Here is a 14419-nt window from a genome sequence, read left to right on the forward strand (position 1 = left end):
TATATGAGACTGTCTATCTAGTTTATGGTTCTAGTTCTACAACCCTTTTCAGATCCAAAGTTGGAAGCATAGCACCACACACATAGCAAAGTTCATAACAAGCTGTCAGGAATCACAACTGTAGCCAGAGTTAAGCCAAATTTAAGCATCTGAGTATTCATTATGCAGCACGAGAGCATCCCCTCCCTCACAAAATATGCATAGTCTCTAACGCACAGTTTGTCCTACTAAAAGTATGATATTACTAATATCTACATCATGTTCTATCTACTGCACCATCTTATAATATGGAAAGAAGCTAGAACTTAAAACAACTAACACTGGACATTGCAAGGACAGTAATCAAGATATTGGCTATAATCAATAGTTGCCCAAATTCTACTGACCAATAAACAGCCCAACAAAATGTCAGATGTGCCAAAAAGTAGTTAATCAAGCATGCAACTGGATATGATTTTGGAAACGGTTTTAAAATCATATCCAGTTGCTTGAGTAACTGCTATTTGGCATATCTTATTACCTGGATGTCTAATCTTCAATGACAAAAAAGTCCAATGCTAGTCTTTATTTAATACCTTTTAGATGTATCTAAAAATCCAAATACATTTTGGGTGTACATATCAGAGACAGATGAATTTTTTATAATCTTACAGAGAAGTTCCAAACGACAACTGTAGCTGCACTAGTTAGCACATGAGAAGTATCCATCCTATCTAGTCTTCAGAAAACATGGCTCGACATTGAGCATTGTTCTGCCCTGTGAAAAGCGGGAACGATTTCTCTGGGATGCTTCTTGTCCGCTCTCGTTTTAACCGGAACTTGGCATCTTTACCAGGCACTTTTTCGTATAAAGATATATTTCTCCTGAAAAAGAGAAGACAAAAAGTTTTTAAACACTTCATTCTCACCATTGACACTGATCTTCTTAAAGTGTTTAAGTCCACACAAGGAATACAAAGGAATTGGTCACTTTTGATACCTTAAATGAGTCAAGTGCATATCTATACCATCAATAACCCTTAGAAGTATTTAGCAAGTGGCAGCACACAGCTGAAAGGGCTAGTCACCATACTATGATTATATAAACAGAGCAGCAGTTTGATAGGCTACACCATGTAAAACTAAACAATGTATATCTGCCTGAAAATGTTACATCAATTGTCAACTCACTTGTATTGGAAGGCTTTTTGCTCCATCTGTAGACACATGGTAAACGGCATGTCTGAGAAGTCCACTGACGTGGTGAAGTCGATGGTGGCCTCAGCCTCAGCGGACAGGTCCACTCCAACCTTCACCAGGGGGGAGTCCACCGTGGCTGACCCCTTCACAACCAGAGCACCACTAGTGGGAGGGGCAGAGGAGAAATGTGAATGGGAAAGTCCTCTACAAAAGCACACAGCCAGGGTTGTACAGAAATGTCCAAAGATAAATAGATATGGACAGTAAGAATCCTTAGAGCTACATGTATTCTATGACAAGAAAACGTCTAGATGTAGATGAGGCATTGAAAATCATTATGTTTCTAGCTTTGTGCTAGAATAAGAGAGATATCATTTGCTTTAAATTTGGAAAAAACCTAGACATTTAGAATTTCTCCCATTTCATATTTTGTGGTATGGGAAGTTTCAACATATCAAAACTGTGTTGACTGACTTGTTGGAGACGAGTGTGACGGAGGCTCTGTTCCACAGACTGATGTCTACACTGCCCCCCAGCTCCACAGAGACGCCTCCCTGGAAGGTAGACTCTACCACAACACCGGACTGGAGGTGGTGGATCTGGAAACAATGACAAACTATAAATCAGCATGCCATAGTGCAATATACTGTAAATGCAGAAATGTTCGCGGTGGATTAATGTTCGCGGTTTTCACGGCGGCCGCTTCACCACCGCGAACATTTTTCCATAACAGTAAGAGACTGCAGTGCATGGTGCTACCGCGAAATTAAAACCATTTTCCCACTACCGCGAAATTAAATCCCCGCGAACTTAAATGCATTTACAGTACTGAGCTTCATGAATTGTTATTTTTGAATGGGCAGGCCGGATCAGAGCAGGCAGACAGGCTTGATTGTACATAGTACTGATATACATAAATATGCTCACACGTTGCAGCCCTTCTAGCAGTCAATTTTAACTAACAACTTTGCATCAACTAACTGGGAACATAAGGACAGAAAGCCACTTAACCTCCCCAGTGGATTCCCACATTTACTAGACATGTTTCTTAGCTTTACCCATTCTTCTGGCAATGATAATATCTAACTTGATTGAAAGGTATGAAATATAAGAAATACCAGTGGTACCAGTACTTAGTTAGCAGCATTTGTTTCTTACACATGTATAAGTAATGCTAGTTCACCTTTATTCGCAGGGTAACCTAAATCCGTTCTACCTAAAAACAGGATATTTAGACTGTATTTAGAAATATCACGTAGATGGACGATGGTTTCAAATTGCTTTTTTTTTCAATGTAATGCAGTTTGAGACCACCATCAGTTGACTTTCTATCCCGAAATACACTGGTGTTAGATACAACGGATAAAGGTTAACTCGCGAATAAAGGTCAAGTAGCGTTAACCACTTCCCCTTGTTGCCAAGCCTGACCTGAAAGTGATCCTGCATGAGAACAATCCCAGTCACAGCAGACATGCGCACACCGGAGTAGGACCAGGCCGCGGCCATCAGCTCAGCCTGCCCGGCAAACAGCTTGAAGGGCCGGACCTGGACGTCCATGAGAATGAGGCCCATCCCTCCGCTGGCCGACGCCTCCTCATCTTCTGCCTCCTCCCCCATCATAGCCTCCAGACCTTCAGCTTCAAGAGCAACCTGACAAAGACGACAGGAGGAATCAAACTGTGAAGTATTGAGAGAGTACAGCTTTAAGAGAGTACAGCTACTGGTTTGTTTCCTCCATATGCTTGTATTCTGTAGTTTAAATGCAGTTTGAAGGGAAGCTTTCAGGAATAAACATTGCCTCGTCTCATCTATCTCTCAGTTCATGTATGACTGTTTGGGTGCCACAGAAGATCTGGCAAACAGTTTTCTTCACCCTTCTCAATTTTCTGTTTTTCTTAGTTTCCCTTCCTCTATGTTCCAATGCCCACTCCCCTAACCCTAAACCTAACATAGGGGTGTTGGAATGTAGGGTACCAGTGTTGGAACATAGCAGACTCCTCATACTTTGTAGGCTCTACAGCTGCCCCCCTCCCCACAAATTGCCTGCACCCACCTGTAGGATCTGTATAGAATTGTCCTGGCCATGCAGGAACACGTCCATGTTGGAACGCCGCATCAAGGCCGACTTGGCAAACTCAATAAACAGTCCGTAGGTGGCGACAGCATTCAGCGTGTCTGCCATGATGTTGGAGTATGCAGCAGACAGACCATTTTGTGCCAGCGTGTAGTAATTGGCTGCCGTGACGTCCTTCAGCACCTCTTGGATCACAACACTAAGAACACATGCAAGGAAATAAACAGCTCAGTACAGTATATGTTTCACAGACAGACCATTTTGTGCTAGTGTGTAGTAATTGGCTGCCGTGACGTCCTTCAGGACCTCTTGGATCACAACACTAAGGACACATGTGAGGAAATAAACAGCTCAGTACAGTATATGTTTCACAATTTAAACCAGTAGAAGACTTGGGCAAAGTGGTGTTGTCATTCCTTACCACCTCGAGAAATAAATGAAAGTGCAATGTTATCATACATTCATGTACACTCCACCAGTGGTGGCAGGTTCCAGACAATCATCTTCTAAAAGAGCGATTTTGCATGAAATTGTTGGTGTCTTCAAGCTGATACTTCAGATAAATATTGATGAGTGAATGCTGCATTACTAGGACCTGTGTACAAATGAGTCATGGATTATACTGACAAGGGATAAAAAACATGATAGTAAGAGGGTCACCTGGATGGGTGGTTGGTGTCCAGTAGGTCCTTTATTCTGGCCCAGATAAAAGTGGACACCTCCTTGGGTTCCTGGGTGGACAGTGACAGCAGGATGTTCCGGACGTCCCACGGTGAGGGGTTGACCATCAGGAGGAGGCTGGCTGCTGCCGTGCGGACAGTGTTCTCGTATGTCTTCTTGTTCTGGTGGAAGATCCGACTCAAGGACCTCCTCACCTAAAGAGGATTTTATCAGGGGTAGAACATAAGAACCTGTTATGTCTTATTGATATGGGACATATTTCTAATGTACCCCGTCACATTCCAAAACTACAACCAGAAATATCAGTTAAGTTGCCTCAGAAAGCCTGTTACTAATACATGTTATAGACAAAAATACAAAGACCACTCATCACTGTGAAACGTCACTATAGGAGTTCTGAAAAAAAAAGAAACTCTCACCCCATTACTGTCCAGCAGTGTTGAATCAAACCTGCCGAGTGCCTTCAGTGCCGCCATAGACACAGCGTTTGACTGTGCCCCCTCCGCGTGCGTTAGGAGGACCGTAATGGTGTCGGGAAGGCGGGCATTGCCGAGAGCACGGAGAAACATCAGCTGACCGTCCTCAAATTCAGCAGATTCCAATCCCTCCAAGAAAGCTGTCTTCACCTCGCCTACAATCTGAAGAAGAAAATAAAGATTTGTTTGCGACAAACTTCTCATACATCACAAAGGTGTGTACAGGAAGACGCTTAGCATAAGAAAACACCACATGATTTACCAAGCATGAGCCTTACATTGCACAAAATATCAGTGGAAGATCGCAAAACACCATGCATGCAAGTAAAGTTTTCCTCCTTACCGGTTGTTCACATTGCTGTGGGTCCAGGCAGTAGGTATACACCAGAGCTCCCAGGGTCAGAGCCATCGCTTCATAAATCTTCTCACTACCGATCTCCCCAGATAATTTCTCCTGGAAAAATTGAACAAAAAAAAATTAAGTGTAGAGTAAAGTCTTCGTTTAAGAATTAAATTGGATTGCAAACAATATGTCGGATGGAAAAAGATTAAGTTGAAGACAGCCCTGATTTAGACACTGATCTCTCACCAGTAGCATTGACAGTGTTTTGTCAGTCGGGTGGGTAGCAAATCCCAGGATGAAGAGGAATCTGTCCGGCAGGTCAGTGTCCTCCTCCACACTGAAGTCCAGGAACTCCAGCAGGGCCTCCATGGCGGAGTCTGTCTGGGCAGCTGTGGCAATGTCAATCAGCTGGGGCCTGCGAGGGAGCAGGCACAATGGGCATTGTTATGTTTCAACGAGTTCCTGAAACAGACTCCAACCACTTACCCAAGAACACTATTACATGTAGATCACATGAGGATTTGTACTATTAAACACAATTTATCAAAAAGACCATGGGCATAAAAAAGGGAGATTTGAAAGCAAGGAAAATATTGGGCATGTATACCAATGTAGAAGAGTAGACACAATCTACAGTAGGGCTGGGTGCCGGTACAGAATATTCAGGTCCAGGTCCGGTTCAGGTCCAAAGGATCAGGTCCAGGTCCGGACCTGAACCTGGACCTGATGCAGTATGACTCATACCAATGGTCCATTTCACTACAAAGAGATCAGTTTGGTGGAGCATTAGACTTGCACTGGCGTTTTAAAATCCTACAACGCTAACTGCACCTGTACGATTGGCTGTAAAACTTGGTCGAAATTACTATAAACTCTCCTCTACTTCACTCTTGTTATTTTCTTCCACCTGCAAATGCCAAAACGTCTGAATGCCTGATAAAATAATCTGTTAATTTTCTAATCGGTCCAACATCCGGTCCACCTAATTTTTTCAGGTCCGGTTTTTCTGGACCGGTCCAATAAGAAAAACCGGTTTTGTACCAGCCCTAATCTACAGTGATGGGACTTTCATAACTTCAATTTCAAACTCAGTCCAGGGAAGAATAAGTTTGAAGATTTTTTATCTCTAATTCACATACAGAATTGTAATGCATTTTACCTTGCTCTTTATTGTTGTTTTACCTACATGTAATGACAACCCCATTTATTATCAGACATAGAGTCCTCCCCAGAGGATGGAATAACGGAGGCCCTCCACTATACTCCTAGCCAGCTCCACTATACTACTTTTGAAATTTAGTGTGTTTCTTCCCTATTTTCTTGGATAGTTTTGCTAAAATAAATGAAAATTCACACATTTTTGTGCCAAGTGGCATCACTTTTCCAGTCAGCATTGTCTGCAAAAACTTGTGAATGGGCAATGATCAAAACAATAGTTGTTTTGCCACTTCACAACAAAGGAATCACTATTGTAATTCACTTTGTCTTCACGGTACCAAACTTTCACGGTCTGAGAAAATTTAACTTGTTCTCGGAACTTGATGTTCACGATGGCAGCAGGTGCGCATAGACAAAGTCTGTGAATTATTTGTTATCTGTAATGATAAGTTCACGTTACAGACGTCACAGTGAAAACCGTGAACATAAAAGTACAGTGAAAAAATCAAGAATTACAGTATACTATAGTATATTATGCTTGTAGTATTTGACATCCTCTGTCATTGCAAAATGAACCCATTTTCTTGAAAGCACAGCGCATTGGTTTGGCTTATTTTTGCAGCCCCTCCGCTATACTAAAAAATTCTGGGGAGAACCCTGCTGACAGGACATGCTTTGCTTTTACTAAGTTTTAGGTGCTTTTTGTTGCACAGTCTTCACTGAGACCTACAGAACTTACACAATGTCTCCATTTGCTTCATCTGTGAGGATGTTGAGGATGGTTTCCTTCCCAGCATGCCTCAGTCTTTTTAAGACCTCCAGGAAAGCGTTGGATGAGCTCAGGTGGGCCAGTGCTTCCGTGCTCAGGTCGTCACGGTAACGGGTAACAATCTCAGCTGGCTGAAAGTGTAGTCGTGTTCATGCTCACTGGTAAGTCATCATTTTGATATTTGTACCCAAAACTAAATGACCATCACTTCACTTTAAAGTTTAAAAAACTGTTCTACAAAACCTGGTCACTTTGGATACGAAACATTAGTTCCAAACTTTAGGTGGGTACTGTTGGAAGCCCTGACCTTCAAAGTTTCTGGTGAATATCATACAGTAAGATATATCACTTGAAAAAAAACACTTCTTGTACAATAACATGGCTTGATTTGACATGTGATAGTGAATTTTACGTAAGATAAAATGCACAGCTTAGAAAATTAGTGGAAAAGTTATCCGGTTCTATCGAATCATCCATAACTTACAGACTCACCGACTCACAGTCCTCTGTACACTCCTGGATAATTTCCTCAGTTGCGAGGGAAACCTTCAAAAACTTTTCTCCACCTGCTGCTGCTGTCACAGCTTCCTCCACACTGGCACCCTGTACAGCAGCGCCCCCTGTCCCTTGCTTCTCTAACTTCAGCTCTTGACTAAGTGGATGAGACAATAGAACATGATGAACACAGAGTTGCAGGAATATCTGAACCATCAAGAGTACCCTCTAAAACATATGACCCCAAAAATTTGTCGTTCTTATTCTTCAGACAATCAATTTTCAGATTTTGTCAAAATCCTCCAAAGAATAACTTGGACATTGAATAAATGGCACAGTTGGTCAAAATGTCTTTGACTTGAAGAACAACACATCAAACTCCGGTTGCTCATTACTTTATGATCCTTATAGACAATTGTAAAGATCGTTAAGCCCACATCTTGTCTAGACATGTTATTGTGATACCAGTGTGACTAACCCAGAAAAGATGATGGTCCCGAGTTCATCTCTGAGATTGACCCGGGTCACATGATTCTCTTCAGCAATAGCTGATTGGATGATGGGCTGGTCACCTGACAGCTCATACACAACACTTGATGCTGACTTCACATCAACTCCAACAACCTGACATAGTTTGAAATCAAACATTAGTGAACTCATACCATCGCTGAGCTTACAATTCTATACATTGATCATATTCTATGGATCTACTATTATCATTATTGAATACTGGATATGGACTGAATGATCGCCATTGTGTGATGGTGACGCACTGGCAGGCAGAAAGACAAAAAGATCAATTTACATTTTAATTTGTTATTTTATCTGCTAATCTAGATATTGATACATAGTTTAATCTGCTGATGTCCTGATAGACATCAGTAGCAAAAACAGTGATCACTCATATTGTGTGATTTTCCTATGCAAAGAAACTTTTTTTCTGTCACCCTCCCGAATTTCAAGCCCCTTAGGCCATACCAATTTAATTGATTGGTTCACGGATTCGCTCGCTCCTATTTTTTTGGGAAAAAAAATACAAATAGAAATTATTTATCAGCAAATTTTCACCATTAATGAAACCATTCACCAACTTTTTGGTGTTAGCAAATTGGCCTTTATATTATCTTAAAATGTAGGTATAATTATTGCAGTTATATTTTTCATTCATGAAGAATGGGACAAACATAAAAACTGACACTACTTTTGTAATTTTCAACGAACAGGTGCTGTTACTGTACAGTAATAGTATTTTTGTACTTTTTTCAAGCTGAAAACTTTTTATTCTTTATGTTTTGGACCAGCCCTTATCTTTACCCTAACCATTTTACAATTTTTATTTTTATTTTTTTTTCGCCCTATCGCTCCATATCTTTTATGAAAAAATCCGTGAACCAAGAAATTAAATTGGTGTGGCCTTACCTTGTTATTGTTGGTAAAGCCTGTTGTCAGTAGGCAGTCCCTGGTCTTCATGACTTTAGACTTGCTGACATCATACAGGGCCATGCATTGTCCTGATACGTCCATCTATGGAACAAAATCATTATTATCATGGAAAGTCAATATTGATACAGAATATGCTGTACAAGAATTGCACATTGGATCCATACGGCAGTATCTACATTGTAAGATAGATTTCTTCTGATACATATTGTTGAAACCGCCAGGAATATTTTTTCATATCAATCCTCATACAGACATTTCAACAACTATTTTAAGGGCAGTTGTCAAAAACCTGACCTTACAGTATTGTATTGTGCCTAAAAACATCTTGACTGTACTCAAGATTGCTGTCCAAGACTACCCTCACCTCTTGCCTCTCCCCTGCAGCTGCCTGCACCTGAAACAGGCTGACCACACCCTTCTTCAGGTTAACAGCTTGAGTGGTGTCCTTTTCTGCTCCATACACAGCCTCAACCTGTAGAAGTAGACATCAATGTTGTTGGCAACAATTGGCGGGTGCTCGGCACGGTAAATCCTCGTTCAAGTTCGTTATCGGCAACACAGCGGAAAAATAGAGTGTTCACATCTTTCTACTCGGCACTATACAACCTCATCACATCTAGTTCAAATACCATGGAGCCAGCGGCCCAAGTTCGTATCTGGGCCTGAAAATGACTGGAAAAGAGTCGCATTGTCCTATAGGAGGGAAACGTAAAAACGTAGTCAAGGACAAAAACAAAGATTACTAATAGTGCACTGATATATACATCACGTATAACAATGGTTAGCACTGGTCAGAGCAGTACAAATAGAAAAAAATAGATCTCAGCCTTATATTATTCTGACTAAAATCACGCACGTAGCAGCCAGCCCTATAGTTGCCGTCACCTAGGAGTCATTAACCCCTGCCAGCAAGAGACTGTGCAAACACAGGCTAAGGCTAATATGTGATTCAAAAAGAGATCTCTGTTTTGTGTTACCTGGCCAGCCCTCCAGTGGAACATGACAGGATGGGCCTGTAGGTTGGTGGTGGAAACTTTTTGGAACACAGCAGCCTTTCTCTCCCCAATGTGGGATAGCTGTGCATCCTTCAGCTGCAAGGAGATAAAACACAACTGTTAGTAGGAAATGATTTGGATACACACTTATATTTTGTTTCAATTACTGGTGGTGGACATCAAACCTTCAAAAACGACTGTAATTCACATTCACATAACTGTTAACATTTGCCACTCATCCATCTTAGAGAAAAAAACAAGACGCGCTGGCTGAAGGGACAAGATCAGTTATATATTGTGACAACACAAGAGGAAAATAATCCAGCATTTGCAAACAGATGGTTTTACCTGTACTCTGACCAGCTGGTCGTCTCCACTCCCCCACACCACAGTAACGTCCACCCCAGCTGATAACTGGAAGCCCACATCAGGCTTGTCTGTGTCCGGCTCATTCAGCCGGAGTCGAGTCTGGTAGTTGTAATGGTAGGCGTGGCCTGCCTGGTAACCTGGGAGACCAGCTTCACCTGTATCAAACAGCCATGAAGGTGTCACAGTTAAGTACAACAAAAAGCACTTGCCACTTGTCACCAGCAAGTCTGAGACAGGAGTTTTGTAATTATATTATTAGAGACCCTGCCTCTGGAGCTGGAGGTCAAGAGATCAAGTCTTGGTTTGTCAGATTCCTAAAACTTAAGTTAGGTTAAGTTAAGTTAGTCCTTCCAACACCAAATGGTGAATTGGGAGGCACCCATCTCCATTTCTGAAGCCCTGGGCCACACAACTTTGTACAATCACTACAGCAGGAGGGTAGTCCACTTGTAGTGGTCTGTATGTTTGCCTACCATACCCTATACCTAACGCTATAAAGTGCTCGTAATTTAGTAAGAAAGCAGCATGTACCATTTTTAAAGTCTTTGGCAAGACTGGGACCAAACTCACGTCCTACCGACTGCAAGATGAACAATCTATCCACTTAGCCATTGCACCAGGTCCATTCCACACAGACACACTTTTATTATCTAAATGCGATGTTCTCACAATACATAATGAGTAAGACAACATGACGTCATCAATATCTAGTACAGGAACAGGATGTAATTTTTTCCTGCTTATGATCCTGCCCTTTGTAATGAGTCTGTGATAAAATCTGTGAGGAAGATGAAACAGATACGAACAGGATCCTAAACATACGTCAAACCACCTGTTAAAGGAAAAAAAAACTGCTGCTGAGCTTGAACTGGACATTTGAACCTTTTTGCTAACAGGTTTTTATAACCTCCAAAATGTCACTACAGAAATATCTGTACAACTAGGCATAAAAGAAGGAACAACTCCCAACATGTCATAAAATAACAATCATATATAATGACAGCTGAAAGTCACAATCCTAGCCTTAGTAACATTTTGCATAGGTCAATTCATAAACAATTGTTTTTTCACACCCATGAAGAAATTTAGCACAACTTGATGTTGTTGCCATAGATATCTCTAGAATCATAACCCGCCCATATATGTACTGTAAATAAACTATGCGTGGAATGTGTCCACGTGGTCTGGACTCTGGTCGCTACCTGGAGATCTGTGATTGGATGATCTGATCTGATATCTGAATTGGAGAATGAATTATTCAATGGCATACATATCTTAACAAAAGAGTGGGAACATAACTGCAAAGTGCAAACAATACATTGTGCCATTTATGAAAGTAGGGGAGTTGAAGAGTTTATCATATAGTTTTTATATACTGTACTGTGTTTTGATGTACAGACTATAGAAATGCCATTAATTTTGTTTTGTGAACCTTATTTTCTTTTTATCATAAATCATGAATAATGGAAACTTGGTAATTCTTTAAAACACATATGGGAAAGTCTATTCCTTTTATCTTTCTATCAGAAGAATTCTTTTGATGAAGTTAGAGTAAATTCACAAACCAAAAACAATTGATATTGCGACATTGTATGTTGAAGCTGCATGAGGTACTGACTTCAGTTAATTTAAGTTCAGGCGAGGAAATGAATATGATTCTATTAAAGCACTCTAGGATTTAATGTTACTTTTTTGTAACTTATTTAAGAAGCCTAGCGTCAACTTCATATCATTCGTATCTTCAGATTTGCTGAGAAGATCATGAAAGCCTATCAAATAGGATCTGGAAGCCTATTAAACACCAAGAGACTTGAAATGTAACACTAGTAGTCAAGGACAAAAACAAAGATTATTAATAGTGCACTGTTATTATACAGTCACGAATAACAAGCCTCAAACAGTCTAAATGAAGAATTCTCTTTAGACTGAATATCACAATGAAGAACACAATTATTATAGCAAATAATTGTTTGATGTGTTTTTTTCATAAGAGGAAAACAATGCTTGTATTAGGAAAAGACAAAAACAGCTACACCACAACTCACCCAGCACAAAAGAGCACAGCAGCAAGAAAACTCCCGACCACATGTTGTTAAGGATGATTTTCGATCTGTGTAGAAGATCAGAAGGGGTAAAGGTAGGTGGTTCTGTTCTCTGTGGAGAGGCCGATCAAAGATTGAAGTCCAAAGGTCGAGAACACGTTGGTAATGGTGACTCAACCCTGTTGTGAGGACTTGTTTACACAAATCATGATGCAACCCAAAGTACAAGGATCCATAAACAACACCAGATAGTTACAAAAAGAGCGGGAAAGTAAGAAAATGACAGGAAAATACAAAAAGAACCAAAAGGGGGAAAGAAACCAACCAAAGCTAACAGAAAGAACTGAGTGGACGGCTGAGATTCAGCAAAAATTATAACCAGATACAATCAGCTGACTCGTACAAAACAGCTGGAAACCACGTGATCTTTAGCCAAGACCACAAAGGTTGACACATCGTATAATGATCGCTAGATTTAGTCAAACGAAGTTGAAATTTGTAAAACAAATCAATCTAGTCTAAGGATTCAAATCATAAACATGAATATTTTTTTAATGAATATCTCTTTATTTCTTTTCGGTAATTTTGATATACTCATCACTTCGAGTTCGACCCCTCTAAGTCGTCCTGTTTCAAGATGGCGGCGCCCATGGACATACATCGGCATTAGGACAGATATTTCGTGATTTCTTCGTGATTATCTCGTATTGTGCAATGTGACTGACTGAGAAACCATTGTCATGACTACTGTTAAGGTATCGGCTCTGTTTCACGTGCTAGGATGTTAGGGGTTGGTTTATTACAGCGGCAACTGATGCCCCCCCCCCCCTCCCACACTTTACCAATTCCATAATAATATCTTCCTATCCCAAAATATTGCCTTATTGTTGACTGCATATCCATCCAAAATCGCTTTGGCCAATGAGAGATTATTAACGAACATTTAAAAGAGACTAAAATCATTTTAGGATCCTGGTGTATTATTTGTTGTTTAAGGACAATGACAACAGTAGCAAAGGAGACCACAACTAACGTTAGTAGTACCAGTAAGTAACCAGGCTGACAAACAATCACTGAAATTAAACAGGGAGACAACGTTGAAGATGGAAACTACAGACACGCATTCAGAACCAGACAAGCTGAATATCAATGCACCAGGGAGGCCCGTTGAAAAGGAATGCAATAATGTAAATCAAGACACAGACTGCAAGAACAGTGCTACTGATGTGAACATTAATGAGAAGTGCTCAGGAGAGGTTGAGGGGGGAGGCACCAAGGATATGGACCCAGAACAGGCGTACGCAGAGGGGAAAATATCCAAGAAGCAGCTCAAGAGATTGAGGAGAGAAGAGGCATGGAGGAAGAAAAAAGAATTCCTCAAGTTAGTGAACAATCTATTTATGAATATTTAAGATTGGACACAGCATTAGCAAATCTTTAGGTGTATCTTGAGGGCCTCAAGTTGAGGCCATGGATTGTCATAATGAGTTTTACTCATGCATAATGTTGTGATGAACTCCATTCCTGTGGAGGGACTTATAAGTATAGTAGTGTGGGTTAGGATTGAGTTAGTGCCAGGAAGTGAATGGACTGACAGCCATAGAGGTCATCAGTTCACTGCCCCCTGAAATAGCCCAAATCGTGGGTCATTGCTTACAGGTCTATGTAATAACGTTACATAAACTTCTAGCGGCCGGCAATCATTGAAACTGAGTGAAAAATACACGTAGTACATTGAGCTCTATCTAAGACACGATCTACACACAGTTTTTTCCGATATCGGCGAGCCTACAACCTCTCGCCGACAGCTTTTTTTCATCGTCTAGATGGAACTACTATATCGCCATGACGATATCGGGAAAATTTCTCCCGAAAGGTCCGGACCATTCGTACGATACCTTACCGATAGCTTAGCAGGGGTCCCCGACAGCTTCGCGCGCGTGTAGATGCTTCCTGACTTCGGGAAGGCTCATTAGCATATAACGCCATTTGGAAAATCGCGCTATATGTTTATGACTGCAAGCGCCATGGGTGTCCGGCCCCCTACGTTCTAGATCCCTCCCGACATCTCCACAGATATCGGTAAAAACTGTGTGTAAATTGGGCCTAAAATGGCAGATGACAATCATTTTTCCAGAACAAAGCGGAAAGAGCAGCGTCGCCTGGAGGCACAGAAGCGGAAAGAGAAAGGAGAGCCGAACAAGAAGCGGCTGCGGCTGGAGTTTGAGAAGCGGCTGGAGACCAGTGACATCACCATCTCTGTGGATCTCAGCTTTGATGACTTGATGATGGAACAGGTGGGCTCATCGGGGGGCTAGTCTTCCACATGTTGTAACTAAAAAGACATTAATTAAGGGTTAATGACCCGCCCCGAGGTGTATGTGGTGTCATAACG

General features: G+C 41.1%; 2 protein-coding genes across 5 annotated transcripts in view; one reads left to right on the forward strand and one right to left on the reverse strand.

Annotated features, from left to right (window-relative positions):
• Positions 1-139: 139 nt before the first annotated feature.
• LOC118412352 (microsomal triglyceride transfer protein-like) lies at positions 140-12442 on the reverse strand. 4 transcript variants are annotated; one of them, XM_035815160.1, is made up of 18 exons: positions 12350-12442; positions 12028-12092; positions 9962-10137; positions 9596-9709; positions 8983-9090; positions 8595-8699; positions 7654-7799; positions 7173-7332; positions 6651-6811; positions 5000-5168; positions 4754-4864; positions 4354-4572; positions 3914-4128; positions 3233-3452; positions 2608-2829; positions 1654-1778; positions 1171-1341; positions 140-864 (listed from the first exon to the last, which is right to left on the reverse strand). In XM_035815160.1, exons 2-18 carry the CDS (start codon positions 12068-12070, stop codon positions 714-716), a joined length of 2616 nt encoding a protein of 871 aa, XP_035671053.1. In that variant the 5' UTR covers positions 12071-12092; positions 12350-12442; the 3' UTR covers positions 140-713. The 4 variants fall into 4 exon arrangements, with proteins under 4 accessions (XP_035671053.1, XP_035671051.1, XP_035671052.1 ...); XM_035815158.1 differs by adding an exon at positions 3511-3575 and having other exon boundaries at positions 3233-3387; positions 12028-12441; XM_035815159.1 differs by having other exon boundaries at positions 12028-12136; positions 12350-12433.
• A 184-nt stretch (positions 12443-12626) lies between these two features.
• LOC118412370 (tRNA methyltransferase 10 homolog A-like) overlaps positions 12627-14419 on the forward strand; it is a 5605-nt gene continuing 3812 nt past the window's right edge. The window contains exons 1-2 of the mRNA XM_035815198.1: positions 12627-13405; positions 14162-14321. Of these exons, the coding sequence (XP_035671091.1) occupies positions 13128-13405; positions 14162-14321 (438 nt within the window). The 5' untranslated portion in view covers positions 12627-13127. The remainder of the gene's footprint in view (positions 13406-14161; positions 14322-14419) is intronic.

Source organism: Branchiostoma floridae, chromosome 3 (genome assembly GCF_000003815.2).
Source record: "Branchiostoma floridae strain S238N-H82 chromosome 3, Bfl_VNyyK, whole genome shotgun sequence".
NCBI lineage: Eukaryota > Metazoa > Chordata > Leptocardii > Amphioxiformes > Branchiostomatidae > Branchiostoma > Branchiostoma floridae.